This window comes from Sebastes umbrosus, chromosome 6 (assembly GCF_015220745.1).
Source record: "Sebastes umbrosus isolate fSebUmb1 chromosome 6, fSebUmb1.pri, whole genome shotgun sequence".
NCBI classification, from domain to species: Eukaryota; Metazoa; Chordata; class Actinopteri; order Perciformes; family Sebastidae; genus Sebastes; species Sebastes umbrosus.
In genome coordinates this window covers 7,291,761-7,309,949 of record NC_051274.1, presented here as the reverse complement: position 1 = coordinate 7,309,949, position 18,189 = coordinate 7,291,761, and the positions used below count along the sequence as shown (strand labels likewise).

General features: G+C 40.3%; 1 protein-coding gene across 3 annotated transcripts in view; it reads left to right on the top strand.

The window, feature by feature from the left end:
• LOC119490319 (rho guanine nucleotide exchange factor 10-like protein) overlaps nucleotides 1–18,189 on the top strand; it is a 43,123-nt gene that overhangs the window by 7,925 nt on the left and 17,009 nt on the right. For 2 of the 3 annotated variants that reach the window (XM_037773632.1, XM_037773631.1), the window contains exons 3-15: nucleotides 1,754–2,008; nucleotides 2,096–2,123; nucleotides 2,303–2,379; nucleotides 2,508–2,576; nucleotides 5,802–6,164; nucleotides 6,976–7,109; nucleotides 11,217–11,330; nucleotides 11,565–11,673; nucleotides 12,208–12,311; nucleotides 12,647–12,724; nucleotides 13,823–14,002; nucleotides 14,912–15,028; nucleotides 17,087–17,179. In XM_037773632.1, coding sequence (XP_037629560.1) covers nucleotides 1,754–2,008; nucleotides 2,096–2,123; nucleotides 2,303–2,379; nucleotides 2,508–2,576; nucleotides 5,802–6,164; nucleotides 6,976–7,109; nucleotides 11,217–11,330; nucleotides 11,565–11,673; nucleotides 12,208–12,311; nucleotides 12,647–12,724; nucleotides 13,823–14,002; nucleotides 14,912–15,028; nucleotides 17,087–17,179 — 1,721 coding nt within the window. The remainder of the gene's footprint in view (nucleotides 1–1,753; nucleotides 2,009–2,095; nucleotides 2,124–2,302; nucleotides 2,380–2,507; nucleotides 2,577–5,801; nucleotides 6,165–6,975; nucleotides 7,110–11,216; nucleotides 11,331–11,564; nucleotides 11,674–12,207; nucleotides 12,312–12,646; nucleotides 12,725–13,822; nucleotides 14,003–14,911; nucleotides 15,029–17,086; nucleotides 17,180–18,189) is intronic. The other variant, XM_037773633.1, reaches the window with a different exon arrangement.

Genomic DNA, 18,189 nt, shown 5'->3' with positions numbered 1-18,189 from the left:
AAAACAACTACAGATGTTTAATGCAGCTGTATTTAAGAGAGAGGTGAGGTGAAAAGTCAACAAAACTGCCACAAACTAATGTCCACACGGTGAACCTGGGGCTTTTGGGGTCCTCTGGTGGTCTGGTTGTCCAGTTGGTAACTCAGCCTTGTTGTGCTTGGGTGTGTATGTCTGAGTTGTGGTGCAAATAAGGAGTGACCGGTGACGGGTTAGTGCTTAAACGCCATATGTTAAGAGTGTAATCTCTCCTACAGTACCAACAGCTGTCCTTGGTTGTGGCACAACAGCGACTAAGCCTCCGTTCTCAGTGGCTGCTGCTCAGTAGAGCGCTGGTCAACAATCTGTTCAACATATTGAAGACAAAACAAAAAGCAACATTTTAAAAGAGGTTCCCAGGCTGGCAACCAGGCATCAGCTTTGGTTGCAAACTGAAAATATGGTTGCCATTTTTAGTCATCTTATATTTTGAGTAATTAATAATGAAAAATGTCATGTACAGTGTATGTTTTACAGGCTTTGCAGTATAATTTTACGTCCAGCTAAAAAATGCCGGGATAATATCGCCTCCCGAGACTTCACACATTTCCTTTTTGTTTTTCGATCATAATAGTTAATCTGGTTCTTCAGTCAGTCAGTTGACTCAATTTGCACATTAGTTTGTGTTGACGGGTTAGTCGAACCTTTCACCCTACAGTCAAACAACTTCATTTGCTTCACCATGGTCTCTAAAACAGTTACCAACGTTGTCTGGTTCCGGTTCTGACTGTAACAACAATATTTAAATATCACTAAGACTCCGTATGGACAAATGCATTCACGTTCATTTTGTAGTGTCCGTCGTCCGACTGTCTATTGATGATGACATTTTGCTGATACGCCAAAAATAACTAAATAAAATAAATGTTTTTTTTTCCTGTAAACAAGCAAAACGACGGCGGGTACGTAATGTAATCAGTGTGTTCTCGACCACCGTGTAACACAGTGTAACACCGGTAATACTGACTACCGCGACAAGCCTAGTGGTTAGCACTGCCGCCTCACAGCAAGAGGGTCGCAGGGGCCCTTCTGTGTGGAGTTTGCATGTTCTCCCCGTGTTAGCGTGGGTTTTCTCTGGGTTCTCAGGTTTCCTCCCACAGTCCAAAGACACGCAGGTTGGGTTAAATGTTGACTCTAAATCCGTGGCGGCTGGTGACTCAAAAAATTAGGGAGGACAGGTGGAAAACCAACCAACGGAACCTAAATAAAAATAATTTGTTTTGTTATGTATTTAAAAGTAGTTCACAATTTACACGTTATAATTAATTTCCTAATATGCTGCTGTCTGATACTTTACTGCCAGTTCATCACATACAATACAGTGGTAGAGACAGAAGATGACATTTGGACATCATCATTGGACCAACGCGAATCCACCAAACATCCAAATTCTGCTGGTTGTTGATTGGAAGGAAGCTAAGGGAGGTTATCTTCCCTTGGAGCGTCATTTGATGTGTTTTGGCCAATCACAGATAAGCATGAAAAAAATTAAGTGCATTGAATTGATAGGAGATGTCCCGTCCAAAGGGAGGACGGGGACATGCCATGCTCCTCTACCCCCCACGATGCCCACAAGCACTTCACACACACAGGCTGCCCTTTCCCCTCTGCCCTGCAGGTGTCGCTGTTGAATGAATGAATGAACATCTGTGCTCATCTCCAGTAACTACAGAAACAGGGTAGTATTTAGTGCTAAATCATTTGCTTCTGTCCTCAGCGTCTATATCTAACGGGGCATCGCACATAGAGGAAGATGAGGATGAAGATGAGCAGGGGGAGGAGTTTGAGTTTGATGACGGGGATGACATCGGACCTCCAAAGATGAAGAGTGACTTTACCGCAGACACTGCGGTGTCTAACCTTTACGCCAACACCAACGCAGCCCAAGAGACAGCAAGGCAGGGCGTGAATGGAACAACCAGTACAGAGCAGAAGGGACAAAGCTCCCCACTGCACCACCAGTACTGCACAGGTGAATATAGCATGTACATAATATATATGGATATATTAAAATAAGGCTTGTTGATGACATTGTAATGTTATTTTTTTTTTTTGACAGATATGGAGATCAGGGAGTCACCAGAGGGGTAAGTTATGACGGAATAAATTATAGCCTGTAACACATACTAAAGAAAACATTTAATTAACCACCTTAAAATCTGTAAGCCAAAGCATAAGCAGATCTCCAAAATGGAAGTATGTCTCGTGATAAATTTGAAAAGTTCTTTGACCTTCTATGACCTTTAGATTAAAATGCTTGTTGCAGACGTTCCACCACCTCCTCTGATCTGGGAGTCACTGGAGAGTCAGAGAGTTTCTGGAAAGCGGGCTGTATTTATGAAGGTAAGAAATAAGAGGAATGTCAGTCTCTGATAAGACCCCCCCAACATCTGGCCTCCACATCCAGCTGTGAGCTGCTCAGTGTCCATATGCTCACCAAAGTGAGGATGTTTTTTTGTTTGATTGGACAGTACAGGCATCACATCGGGCCATGGACTGGCTCAGTGTGGTTTCAGAGCTCACGCTGCGATTAAATAAAGGTACACAGCCTGCCTGTAGTGGTAGCTTTGGTAGTAGCTAGCTTGTAGCAAAGGTACCAAAGTACTGTTTATACAGTAATTACTTTCCAAATGGGAATTTCCTGCTTCCATTGAAATGCAGCCAGTTCATCTAGCTGTTAGTATTAGCAATAGCTTGCTGTCCTTTGCTCTATACCCCTGTAATGTATTTGTACATAAACTCACAGTTCGTGAGGCCTATACTACGAAGCAAGATCAACATACTCGGGGTATCTTTTCGTTATCTGGTTTAACTAACCCCTAACAACCACGATCACACCAAGCGGTCCTCTGACGGTGGTTATCAACTCGGTCGGTCAACCCAGGGTTTATCAATCTGACTATGAGCGCTTTCACATAAAACGGGCTGTGTTTGCAGCATATGGCCAATCACAAACATGAACAGAGCGGCATATTTTACAAAGGAAGAGCAAACTATAAAATTAGACAAATACAAAGAAGTTCAACACATAATCCAGACTAAAAAGAACAGAGTCGAAGCTGCAGGAAAGACAGCTGGCAAAAGAAATAAATGACGATGTGTGCGAATGTGTAAATTAACAGACTTATAATATCACTGTCCCCTCAAAAGCATGTGTAGATCTGACTATAATTACTTTGTGTATTCTGTTAAATTAATAGGTTGCTTATAGACTACAATAGAAGAATAGAAGATACTTTATTATTCCATTTGGGGAAATTGTGGCATGAAAGACAATTAAACCTTCTTTCAACTGCGCCAACCCCGACGGTGTGAAACAGACAAAGAAAGACAACAGACAACAAAAATATATTAACATAATTCAAAGCGGTAAGCAGGCTAACCTTCATATCTTATAATCACCCACAGCATACATGAAAGTACCGGTAGCAAAGTAACTCAAGGCAATGCATACACTCTCCGGAACTGTAAACGCACGACTCTGACGTATTTATTAATTTATTTTTTATTTGCTCCCAAGTTTCACACCGTCGGAGTTGCAGCTGAAAGAATAAGGCTAAAAAATATTGTACACCAACGCAGCACATTCATTTAATGGAATACACACATGAAATTATAGTCAGATCTATCGTGCTCTAGATGGGGCAGCGATATTATAAGCCTATTAATTTATGCATTCACAGAGTCTACATTTTTTTTTTGCCAGCTGTCCTTTCTGCATTTGGCAGCTAAGACTGTGTTGCTTTTAGCCTGGATTATGACTTAAACTTATATATATATATATAACTTAAATATTATCATACAATCCACGCACCGAGCTTTGATTGGTCAGTAGGCGGTTCTTTTATGTGAGTTGATTTGTTATCTCGAACTTAACCTGCCCCGGAGCAGGTTAGGTGATCAGCATAAGTTGCCTCGGCGATGTACCCCGGTGAGAAGTGAACCACCGTCGTAGGACTGAAAACTCAGAGTTAAACCTGAAGTTACCTCGCTAACCCCAAATCCTGCTTCATAGTACAGGCCTCTGATCTGTGAGGTTTTTCTCTGTCTGTGTATGTGTGTGTTCACACCACCAACCCACAAACACAGAGCATTCATCCTACCATGTGAATGGTACTTTATAATGAGTTCAATCAGTAGATCGTACATGTGTAGTTGTGAAAATATTGAAGTAGTGAGCTTTGTGTTTTGGCAGAAAGTTCTCTTTAATTGTATTATGCCAGTCTAGACAGGTCACAGTCATGCCTGCTCTTCAGAGGCTTCCTGTGTCATGAATTTAAGTTAGTAATCTTCCCTGAAGGCAGTGAACCTTTCATTAGAGAATTAATCAGTATTCCAAGTCTTTAAAGAAATCACAGACGGGTGTGCCTCCTTTGAGTATAACCCTTTCCATTAAACGTATACAGACATGCGTACATTGTACCAAGACATTACATCCCACTTTGAAACTGCAACCTTATAGAATACTAAGTTTAAATGTAGGCATGCAACCTAAACACAGTTTAAGGCCCCACATTTTAGTGCAAGGTGAGTTTGGGGAAGCTTATCACCATAGTTTTTTTTGCCACAGGGACAAATCAGCATGTAAGCTCTATTCCATCATAAACTGAGGCCATAATATTGAGATTTTCCATATCAGGAGTATGTATGGAGATGTTTATTGAGAGATTGCTCTGTACTGAAGTAAACTAAAACTAAAAAAAGTAAAAATTCTATATGTGAGGATAGAAACTATGACGGAACTTAAATATGTTGCATCGCACATCAACGACATGTCATGTTGCGTCCTGCTGCAGTAGGATGTACTGCAGCAATAGATTACACAATATGTACAGGGATCAAAATCGAATGTACTATAGTGGATCACATGATAATGTTGGATTTATCATGACATAATCTACATTTCATCAGCACATTGAGCACAATGCTAGTGCTTTGCTTTTTGCTTGATGATAAATTGCTGTTAATGAAATAGCTGCTGGTGTTTTCACAATTAAAGCATAAAAAAATATCCTGAAAGGGAGCTATCATTATACATATAAATATATATATTGGGGCTGTCAATCGATTAAATTATTTAATTGCTATTAATTGCATTATTGTCCGATTAATCAAACATTTTTTTTATCTGTATATGTATATAAATGTATATTCAAGGGAGATTTGTCAAGTATGCAAATATGCTGCTTTATGCAACTTTATGTATATATTTATTATTGGAAATGAATTATTAACACAAAACAATGACAAATATTGTCCAGAAACCCTCACAGGTACTTAATTTATCATAGAAAATATGCTCAAATCATAACATGGCAAACTCAACAGTTGTCAGTGTGTCAGTGTGCTGACTTGACTATGACTTGCCCCAAACTGCATGTGATTATCATAAAGTGGGCATGTCTGTAAAGAGGAGACTCGTGGGTACCCATAGAACCCTTTTTCATTCACATATCTTGAGGTCAGAGGTCAAGGGACCCCTTTGAAAATGGCCATGCCAGTTTTTCCTCGCCAAAATTTAGTGTAAGTTTGGAGCTTTATTTAGCCTTCGTGTTTTTTTTAGTTTCATATGATGCCAGTATCTCCACTCTAGCTTTTAAAGTGAGCGCTACAATCTAAAAATTGCACGTTGCGTTAATATGTTAAAGAAATTAGTGGTGTTAAAACGAATTTGAGTTTTAGACAGCAATCAATATAATGTAAAGTGTATGTCATTTTTACAAAGGCACTGCGGTACTTGAACCAGTGGTTTCATTGTTTTGTAGAAAAGCCTTCTTTAACGGCAGAAGGCAGTCAGGACGAGTCCGGCAGTGCAATAAACGGGTGCAGCCCACAGCAGGACGCTGCTGAGGCCGAGGTGTCCTCTTCAGTCAGTCAGGACGAGTCCGGCAGTGCAATAAACGGCTGCAGCCCACAGCAGGACTCTGCTGAGGCTGAGGTGTCTTCTTCAGTCAGTCCGAGGTGTCCTCTTCAGTCAGTCCACAGTCCACAGATTGAACATTACGCAGCTGTGGTGAACAGACCAACCAACCAGAGTACAGGGACCTGCAGCCCAGACAGTGTGTTCAGAGACCCAGAGGTCATCTATGACGACGTGCCTGCTGAGAATCTACAGCACCCAGTGGAAGGTAAGTCTCCAAGCAGTTTAAAGCTGCATCGTTTTTTTACATTATAGAAGTCCATACAGGAGTGATCAGTGTGTAACTCTTCCACAACCATGCAGTATTTAACACTGGACTACACACTTTTGATAGACTGACTAAAACAATAGAGCCTTAAAGGTTCTCTGTGTAGAATTCAGAGCATATCTATGATTGAGAGATTGCCTCCACATAGCTCACAACATGGCGACGGCTGCGTGGTGCTACAGTAACAGCACGAACAGTGCAAACAACGGCAACAGAGCTGACAGAGCTAACAGTGTTTAAGTCGTTTCACACCAAGCATGAATTTTCGTCTGAAAAATTCGCACAGAAATCTATAAAAAACTGATTATGTGGGTTCTTATGAATGCTTGCACACCACTGCGGAACATTTGTGGAAAAATAATCTGATGGCCGTTGATTACAGTGGATTTCTGTCTTCAGGAATATATGTTAGACCAATGAAATCCTTTGATCGCTGTCATTATGCATACTAATTAGCCATGTTCTTCTATGTAGAGTGTGTATTTACAATGCCTTGGATTAATGGCCGTTTGTTTTTGGGGTAACGGACTGGACAACAGGGCTTTTTTCGGTCCAATGGATATCCTTCCAAATCCTTCAGCTTGTCAAGAAAAGCAGGGATGGAGGCCCTGTAGTAAATTTGTATTTAAGAGAGGGGCGCCAATTCGCAAAAATAAAAATTCTTGCATAATGTTGCTTTAAGAGACACAACAATTATTAACCCTATTATATGAAACTACACAGTATGTATTGTTCATCTGTTGGCTTCTAGATGTTGATGACATCTATGAAGACATCCAGAGACCTGATCACCGTGGCTCCAACAGCTGGAGCTCCAGTGAGTTTGAGAGTTACGATGAGCTGTCTGACAGCGACACTGTTCCTCCAGCCCACAGCACTAGCAAGGTAACTCATTTGGAGATTGTCTTTTCAATGTGAATAATAAGATTAAGAATTCCGCACATTTCTCTGGTGTCTGGCAGGAAAACCCCAGTCCACAAAAATACCATGAGTAATGCTTCCTTTTGTCCATATTTTCTATTTAGTAGAGTTGAAATTGTGTGTAATTGTTCACTGGTAGTTAACATTTATCATATGTATACATCATGTGAGTCGTCACATCATATCTATGTTGAAGATTTGATGCCTGTTGTGAAACATTATGTTGAAGAAGTGTGTGTCATTTCAGTGAAATGACACAAGGAAATTTGTCAGGAAATTGTGAAATTTTTGCCCACATACTGGATGTCTGCTCAATAATTGTTTTTCCTATCATGATAGCAGTATAATTTACCTTCGCCCCACACTCATTTGTACTGAATATGATGTAACTCAATGGCACCATCCCTTAACTAGCTCTCGACCTGCAGATTTTAACACAGACTTGTTATTGCAGCACTATCCATAGTAAGTTTACTGCGTCCAAAACAGTCCAATGTTAGCTCTGTTTTTGGTCTCCACCAACGCCTGAGAAACATATCTGTCTCTTTAGCTGCTAAACACTGACTACGTGTACATGCACAAAATATTCATTCATTTTTTGCCCTTATTCCAAAAAGTCAATATTGCTACTAAGCTGTTTACATGGCTAATGAAAATTAATATTCCACTAATATTCCCCTTTACATGCAGCCGTAAAAATATGATTTTTACAGAGTTTCCCACCAGTGGCGGACTTGTTTGACCGTACGATCACAGCCTCTGTCTTTCATTCTTTCAACCACCTTTTTGAAAAGGTCATCATTGAGATATAAAAAAAACCTTTTGATATTCAAGTCTTTTATAATGTTTAAAAGAAGGTGTGTTTCTCCTTGCGACCAGAAATGTGGGCTTTTCTTTTGGGCATACATCTCTTCCCCAGCCTTGCAAACTGTTGGATGGATAATTGGTTTGTGTACAACGCACAGAGCTGGCTGTTAAAAAAAAAAACTATTTCCGAAAGCACTGTATATACCTGTCCAAAGAATGCAGCTAAAACCTGATTAATATCGGCATATCCCACGTCTTAATCGGAAAAAGGTTCATTTGGAGCGAATTCAGAATATCCAAAAGGAATATGCTGACCCATTTCAAATTCAGAATATTGCCATATTCATAATAATAATAGCGGAATATTAGTGTGCATGTAAACGTAGTCAATGAGAGGAGCTGCATAGTTGGTGATGAGTCTCTGCATGTTCGGCACTAAAACGACTCCTTTCATAGTCATTCGACCTAATGTTGATATAGAAGAATATGGCTTAATGCAGCTTTAAGATCAGGTGAGGTTTCTAGCTGGATCTCCAGTGGAGTGAATATGAAACTGAATGTTGTGACGAAACAGTCAATCTGTGGGTATGAACCTTAAAAAGTCTATATCGGTCCTACCCAAAAATCACCTTGGCGAAGAATAGCCTCAGCTACTTTATAAATAACGTACAGTGTGAATGAAACCTGGTTTGATGAAAAGAGGAAGTGAATTATTTCTGGCAGTCCCTCGCTCTGTCAGCACTTCTGTGTTCTGCTTCTGTCACTCTATGTGTTACTCCTGCGTTGGACTTTCCCCGCTCAGCTCATGTGTCAGTGTTTTGAAAAGGACACAGTGTAACTTGAGTGAGCTTTCAGTTTGGAGGTGTTAAAAAAAGGAGTTTATCAGCTAGAGGACGTCTCTCAATGTCTTGGATAAGATGGAAGCTATGATGAGAGTTTTTAAGGAGAAATAACTTGAGGTACGTGTCTTGTCTCCTATGGCTATAGATGAATAATAACATTAACTAGAGCTGAATCACATTACTCTTTCAGTACAGTTGAAGTCTGGAAAACTGTCACCCACCTAAAAGTTGAGCGGAGTCTTGTTGACTTTTAATTTCATTAGATCTGACCTGATTTTAAATCATATTTTGATACGTTTATACTACATAAGCAAAGTTCATGTGTGGCATTGGCCATAAATGCATTTAGAGAAGTCTGGCCATCAGCCTGTGGTGTATAAGTAGGCACAATAGACCGGGGTTGAGTTTAGAGCTCAAGGAGGGGATGCTGTTTTCTTTAGTGTGATGGTTGCAGGTGTGTTTAGATTGTATTAGTTTTAATGGGTTTGAACAGGCTGTATCAGTTCTCAACAGACATTTGTGCATTTGATATTTTCTGGCAGTTTTTGGACAGATTGGAAACAGTTTTAATGGAAACAGGTTTGATATTATATTTACAGAAAGGCTCATTTGCAGATCCCTCGTATGTTGTACATTGTAATTGTTTATATTTCCACATAAGGTAGTGTCTGAACTGAAGCTAGTTCACCGCTGGTCAACAGTAACTTAGTTTGCTTGGCTTAAGAGGGCATATACACAAATCTCTATATCCAGAGCATTGATATACACCCTGGACAGGTCGCCAGCCTATCACAGGGCTGACACATAGAGACAGACAACCATTCACACTCACATTCACACCCACATTCACACCTACGGGACATTTAGAGTCAACAATTAACCTAACCTGCATGTCTTTGGACTGTGGGAGGAAGCCGGAGAACTCGGAGAAAACCCATGCTAACACGGGGAGAACATGCAAACTCCCTCAGTTGAGATCAGTTGAGGAAATAGCACTGCCAAGCAGCCGGAGAACAGCCAATTGGAACGCTCTCTCTCTGAAATGACCTGTGATTGGCCAAAGTCTTCCGTCACGGGCTAGATTTTCTAAAGCCTGTAAACAGAGCCATGAGGAGGTGCAGAAGACTAGTTTTCTCTCAGAACACTTGAATTACAATATGCTGAAAGGTTACTATGGAATTTTTGCCCAATGATGCCAAACATTTAAACATTCAGTAATAGTTCTCCATAGTAACCAATCAGATGTAAATGCATAAGCCCTGATCCTATGTCCCAGGCTTCAACTGTAAACATGCAACAGTATGTTACTGCATACAACAAGGTCACTGAATTGTCTTAAATGTCTTACAGACAAGGAGTTATTGTCACAAAGGTCAGCATTGAAGTCTCCCATAATGTAAACACAATAACAATTCAATTTTATTCAATATTCCAAAATATTGCCACTCCTTCTGCAATTTGATAGTTGATACATGCAGGTTAGGTTATTTGTCGACTCTAACTTGCCCGTAGGTGTGAATCTCTATGTGTCAGCCTTGTGATAGTCGTTCCAGGGTGTACCCCGCCTTGGCCCAATGTCAGCTGGATTGGCTCCTTTTTTCCAATGGAGACCTGGCCAAGACAGTCAGGAGCAAGAACACAACGTTGCAGACAGAGACACAAACGGAGACAACGATACAGTTCACAAACACTAAAAGCACTAAGATTTGCATTAAAGGAGAACTATCTAAAGACAAATAGGGGACAAAAAGGAACTTTTCTGGGAGTCAGCTGTACAACAAGGGAAGCTTAAAACATTGGCATGCCAAAGAGTCTGCTTCTAAAGCCTTCATTTTACATTTAAAAATGTTTTATGATACCAGCTCCTTGATTAAGCAAATTCCTGGCTTAGGGTGCAGAATATGCAAAAACCTCTTTCCCCAATTTTTGTCCGAGCTTTTGGGACAGAAAGCGGTAAAAATGTTGTAGAAACAAGACGCTTTTTTACATTAAAAGAAAAACACAACTTGTTTCGAAAATAAAAACCCAGTTTTAGCCTCAGTTCTTTTTTTTTTACAAGGTACAGCACATGTGGTTTAAAAGTAAGGGAGTCATCAATCAAGATGCTAAGGTATTTTGTTGGCCTTAACAACCTCTATCTCCTTTCCATCCACAGTAAGCACCACAGGAACATTTTGTGACCTACACTCAGCTCATGCAGTGTACTTTGCACAACAACAAAAGCATTTTGTAGATATTCAACAGCCTGTATAAGAGATGCCGCCCAGCAGTATACCATGAAAGTTAGTTAGTGTAAGAGGTTTAGGTGTAAGCAAACATTGTGATATTTAACTGAACTCCTGGCCTCAGTATATGGTGCTACTTTTGTTTTTCTTCCGGTGTGTTAATCTTGAACTCTGCTGTCTGTTGTTGGGACTACCAGCTGCCTGCAGATGTGCTGAGGCTGAAGGAGCGTTGTGCCGTCACCAGGAGGGAGTTGGCGGTGCGTCTCGGTACACCTCATGCTAGCCACATCAGACAGAGCTGTGACAATAAGGTAGGACTCTGGCTGAAACTGATCACTTCTAATGTTTCCCTTCAGTCCTCCTCCTCTTTTTCTGCTAGCCCTTTAAAACCGCGGATTAACCAACAAAGCAATGCGATACAAATGAGGAATGATAAGTCAAACGAGATCACTTAATTTTTTAACAAATTGTTACATGTTTGTATCAGATTTGATAATCTGCCATAACCGTGGTTATACATCTGTTTCTCCCTTTGTGTTTTCCAGGTGCAGCAGTTGATGAAAGCAGCGAGGAGTGGTACCAAGGACGGTTTAGAAAAGACCAAGTTAGCCATGTTTCGCAAAGTGTCCTTCCTGCAGAGAAAAGATTCCACAGGTGCAGAAACTGGAACTAGGATTAACAAATTCAACTAATCTGTTCAGTTTGTGGAAATCTGCTTTATCGTTCCGTTTAGCAGCAAGAATGCAGAATGTGTCAGTTTCTTCTTGTGCATACATAACAGTGTGCAGACATGTAGAACCAGTCCTGACCAGGCAAATGAACAGTGGCAGACAGGCATAACCATGGAAAAAAGGATTTATGGGCACAAAAACAGCATATCAAGAGACAGACCTGAGAACCCACAAAAACTGGACAAAAAACGTTTCCACCAACAAAGAATAATATCAATGCTTGTAATGAAAAAGCTGCTGTTGAGTAGTATTTACTTCTCTGGATTAAGATGACTTGCAAAATATATTTATTGTTCAGGTGTGGCGCACAGTCTGCATGTAAACGTGGTCACAATTAAGACAACAGGGATGAAAACTGCAATTATGCAATTATAAATATCTGTGACAAAGCTACCAGAACAGATTCACCTGTTTTTCTTTCTCGGTGTGCATAAAGTGCTTGTGTTTGATTTTGCAGGTGAGGGAAAGGATGATGCAGGTTACATGGATGTGTCTGTGTGTGAGTTAAAGCACCCTCCACCACAACTCTGCCCCATGCCAGAGGGACTCAGCAGCCAGCAGGTCTGTATGTACACTCGTGCTTGTGCACTTGTGTATCAAAATGACCAGACAATCTTGGAAGGCCAGCTTTTGTTTATCTATACAGATCTATTTAGTGCTGTGGAAATAATTATATAACATTATTTTGAATTTAACATGTGAGCCATTACAGTACAGGTGATTCTATGTTGTTGTTTTTTTTACCAGGCCTTTACTAGCGACTTTGTTTGTGCTGACCTCAGCAATTATTTGAGGCACAGTCATTATTTTAATATCAGCTTTTATTATTTTAATTTATAGGATGCAATGTGGTATAGTGGTACAACCCCTAAATGGTTTCTCATTGCCTCCTTCAGGTTGTCAGACGTCTCATCCTCAGCTCCATCGTGCAGAGTGAGAGCAGCTACCTGGACTCTCTCAAGAGAATCCTCCAGGTGAGTCACATCTCTCCTCAGGGTACCACTGCATGTGCACCTGATTCGACTGTTATCAGGCCATTAAATAGGTGTTATCAGTCAATATAAGCACCATAGATGTGGGTCATTAGGGGCCTACTGAGCCTACTACGTTGTAAGAGTAGTGAAACTTAAAAGAAATACATTGTAACATGTCATAAAACTGAATGAAACGTGACGTTTTGAACACAAACAAAAAGGCTTCTTTAGGTTTAGGCGACAAATTACAATTTCACTTCTTTAGGTTTATGTAAAAAAAAAAACAGGTTTAGGCAATAAAACTACAAGTTGTAGTTTTATTGCCTAAACTACAACTTCACTTCTTTAGGTTTAGGCAACAAAACTACAACTTCTTTAGGTTTAGGCAAAAAAAAAAACTGTTAAGTTTAGGGAAAAACATCGTGATTTGGGTTAAAATAACTACGGACATAAAGTCAACTACATGTTATTGGTTTCACACGGGATGCAAACTCTAGTCTCCTGGGTGAAAACCCTGTGTTTTGTTTGCTCCTGTCATAATTACTACGGTTGCTAGAGGTCGCTGTCATATTCTTTTATACCTTCTTTTGGTGATCTACCATGTGAATAGATAATAAAACCTACTAGTGGATGTAGTAGGCCCCTATTGACCCACATCTATTGGTATATAGTGACTGATAATGTCTATTTAATAGCCTGACAACAGTATAATCGGCTGGCATGTCAGTGTGGAGTGTTTATGTTTCTATGGGAGAAAGTAAGAATGGAAGCTATTTAAAGGACTGTGAGTCCAGCTGTTTCTGGTTTGTGTTCACTGTTCACTGCGGAGAAGATTTTAACAACACCAGAGCATCAGTGATGATGGAGCTATTCTGTGGTGATAATATTCTTTTACTTCAAAATCCTGACAAGTGACATTTTAAGAAATGATTTAGCTATCAAGAAATGATAAAGGACGTCAAAGGGCAAAGTACACACGTTGATCTCCAGCATGCACTGAGCTGCTGAAAAAAAAGACAAAAAAGAAGAATGCTATGTATGCCGTGTAATAGACCACAGATCTACAGTATGCCAAGCTGACCTTTCTCTGTCTGTCAGGAGTACCAGAAGCCTTTGCTGGAGCCACCGAACTGGATCCTAAACCCCAAGAAAGTGCGTCAAATCTTTTACCGTCTGCAGGAGATCCATCAGTGCCACTCGATGTTCCAGATTGCCCTGGCATCCCGCGTGGCCGAGTGGGATCACAGTGAGAAGATCGGAGACCTGTTTGTCGCCTCGGTCAGTCACTCACATCTTCCCTTCACTGATTCCTTCTTCATTTCTGTCCTTCCCTCTGTTGGAGGTGTCCAGCTGTCTATCAAACACCACACCATAACACAGGTTCTCTCCTATGAATATGTAGTCTCTGAGCCACTCTGAACCACAGGGCCTCTCTCTGTAGATGAAAAAAGCTCTTGTTTCAGAATTAAACATTACATTTTAAACAGAATCAGAAGCACAGCTTTAACATTATCAGTCAAAAAGCCTTAAAGGGGACATATCATGCTCATTTGGTTTCTACTAGAACATGTTTATATGCTTTAAAGTTAAAAAAACATATTATTTATCCCATACTGTCTGTCTGAATATACTGTACCTGTATTCACCCGTCTGTCTGAAACGCTTCGTTTTAGTGCCTGAAAACACCCAGTCTGCTCTGATTGGCTTGCGAGAAAAATATGGTTCACCTTTGCAAAGGTAGTTCTCAAGCTGTGGGTGGAGATACTCAGATGGGGGGGAGGTATATTCTAATGAGCCTGCATGTGACATAGGAAGGGGAGCCAAATCTAAATGGTGGGTTGGTAGGCAGAAGAAGTGAGTTTTTCATGATATGTTCCCTTTAAAATCCAGCTCTCCCCTAGTATCTCCCCTTAAGTGGCTTTATGGTTGGAAAACTGGCCCCACTCTGTCTCTCTGTGACTCTTCATGGTCAGCTCTTCATTGACGCTATATGAGGTTAAATATTCATACCAGGAGTTTTTATGGCTGCACCCTTCCATCAGATCAAAATCTTCTGGATGTCTATAGTGCATAATTTTATAAACGTTTCCCCAAACGTCAGCCTGATGTATTTGTTATCTTTGGACACTTTGGGATCTCTCCACTGGAATAGTTATTCCTTACCATGCTGCACTCTTTCCTCCACAGTTTTCAAAGTCCATGGTGCTGAACGTGTACAGTGACTACATCAACAACTTCACCAACGCCATGGCACTGATCAAGAAGGCCTGCATGTCTAAACCTGCTTTCCTGGACTTTCTTAAGGTGCTCACAATTTGTTTTTTAAACCGTATTTAAACCGCAGTCCAGCGTTTGCTCTCTTTTGAGTTGTTCCATCCATCCATTATCTACAACTGCTCACGTCGCAGCTGACATTGGGTGAAGGCAAGGTACACCCTGGACAGGTTGCCAGACTAGGCAACAGGGCTGACTCATAGAGACAGACAACCACAGTCACAGACAGTCTGACGGAACTGAAACACAACCATTTTATCCACTTCTTTTGTTTGACAGCACGCCCGCCACAAACACTGAAACTGATAACATTTAAAAAAGATAGTGTCAACTTTTGAACTTGATGACTCTGTGCTGGGTGTTTCTATTTTTCCAATCACTGAATGTATAGGCCTACATATTTTCAATTTTTACATCAGCATTGAAACTCAGGCAATAAAGCATAAAAATTGCTTAAGTAGACGCAACCCAGGAACTGCCTGCATGACATAAATACACAAATAAAATCAATTATATATCTTAGATATATTATATTAATAGATATTGATAGTTTCCACAGCTTTCTTACGCTGACATTTAGGTCAATGTTGGGTAGACTTGTAGTTCTTGATTAACTATAATATTAGACAATGTATACAGTAAAGTATACAGTAAAGGGGTGACATGTCAGTCAAAATATGACGATATGAATAGCAGCATAGTAATATTCAGAATTAACTCACTGACAGCACAGAGCTGTCATTCCTCACAACATTCTTAAAAGGATAGTTTGGGTGTTTTGAAGTGCAGTTGTATGAGGTACTTATCCACAGTCAGTGTATTACCTACAGTAGATGGCGGTCGGTACGCCCCCAGTTTGGAGAAACAGACAGGAGTACCAGCACGGGAGCGAAGCAATGTACTGCTGTGAAGGGGGCAGCAGCAACACGTAATTTAGACACCTAAAAAAATCAGTTTAAGTGTACGCTATATTCAGAATATTTTCACCTCTTTAGCTTGCCGTCGACAGGGAACCGAAGAAAAAATTAAAATAAGTATTGCATTGGGTAAAAAATGGTGCTATCATTATTGAAGAGCCTGGTGCCTGTAACGTTACAGCATAATACAAATCCTTCTAACGGGAGCTATTTGGTGTGCAGACCTATTTTTTTATTTAATTTTTTTTTATACAGCCACCCCCATCCTATCGGACACATTTGCGTGTCTTACCGTGTTTTATAAAATAAATGGTCCTATAACATAATAACTGTACCTCAGTCAAATTGACCGAGACTGTCATGAAGAGAAAACAGAATAAAAAGAAAAAGCAAAACTGAGATACCACAGTGTTTAAATTTTCTAAAACAAATGTCCATGAAAGGAGTAGGGCTGTGTATTGGTAAGAATCTGGTGATACGATACGTATCAGGATACAGGGGTTACGATTTAATGTATAGCGACATTTTGTGATACTGTAAGCAAGGCAATATATAACGATTTTTTTTTTTAACAGGCAAAAATAATACTTTATACTGCAGGCAAAAGACTGCATGGTTTTTGCCCCAAACTGCATGTGATTATCATAAAGTTGGCATGTCTGTAAAGGGGAGACTCGTGGGTACCCATAGAACCCATTTTCATTCACATATCTTGAGTTAATAGGTCAATGGACCCCTGTCAAAAAGGGCCATGCCAACATTTTGCGTGAATTTGGAGCGTTATTTAGCCTCTTTGGCGACAAGCTAGTATAACATGGTTGGTACCAATGGATTCCTCATGTTTTTATAGTTTCATATGATGCCAGTACCTTCACTCTAGCTTTAAAACTGAGCCCGCTACCTCTGAAAGATCGAATAGCAGCCGGGCCCAACAGCAGGACGTCGGATTTTTAAGAGGTTAATTAAAAATCGATACATTATCGCACAACATAGTATATTATGATATCCGTGTATCGATATTTTCTTACACCCATAGAAAGGAGTTCCCATCCATGTTAGATTTGATCATTTGCAGCCCCTTGTTTTACAACACCCCGCATGATTCCTGTTTTAATGTAACATTTTCAAAGCAGAGAACACTGACACTATCTACTTTCCATGTGACTTTTAGAAGAAGCAGGCGTCCAGTCCAGACAGAATCACTCTGTACGGCCTGATGGTCAAACCTATCCAACGCTTTCCTCAGTTCATTCTGCTGCTGCAGGTGAGTGACCGACACACTGTTCCCACTGATCCCACATTAGCACGTCTCTCTGTTGTTTCAACGTCTGCACTTGGTGGTGGTCATCCTCATGAACTGCATGGTGAACTGTAGTTTTTGATAACAGTTTATCCTCGCACCATTCCGCCCCCTTTTTTTTTAAGAAGGGTAGGGGTGGGGGACAGGGGATGTTCAGGGAGAGATAGCAGGTCAACAGTAGATGTCACATGGAAGTGGTGAACATCATCTGAAAGCTGAGAACCTGAAGATTAGTTTGAGATACAGCTCAGCACTGTGTGTCAAGTTATTCTTGTCATAAATCAGAAATACAAATTAATTAATTGAGAAATTAATCAATTAATTAATGTTGCAGCAATTTTTGGTTTGATACCATTTGTTACACAGATTTGGTGCTAAATTTAACAATTTCTTACCACTTGAGAATTGATAAAAATTATCAATAATCCCTCCAAAATACCACATTGAGACACCAAGACCTTGAGGAACACCATAGAAAAAGCCATGCTGTGATTTGGCATCAAAAACTTTTGAAATTTGGAGATTTCTGCAAGAACTGGATGGCGAACACTTCTGTTCTGGAAACTTCTCAGAAACCCCCTTATTGTCAATCTACCTAGTGAAGCCATCCACCCTCTGAATGCTCTAGGTCTGTAGTTTGTGGCTGTAAAGTTTCATAAGGCTCTATTTCCACATCATGCAGGTCCCTCATTAAACCACTCATTTAAATCTGCTATAACTAATGATTGCTCAGCTACATGAATGTTCACCTGTAAATCACTAAAGCCGTTCTGACTTGTACACCTTGGTTATGAAGCCTGTCCGCATTTTCAAACAGGAAATGTAAATCTCTTCAGAAAGGGGCAGCATGTCGATGTGCGGTCAAGTGGAGTACTCTATATGGTTTCATTTCAATTGTGGCACTGAAACTTTGTGTTGGAGTTTCTGACAAGAGGAAGTGAAAGGCAGTAAGGCACTCCTGCTGTCTGCTGCAG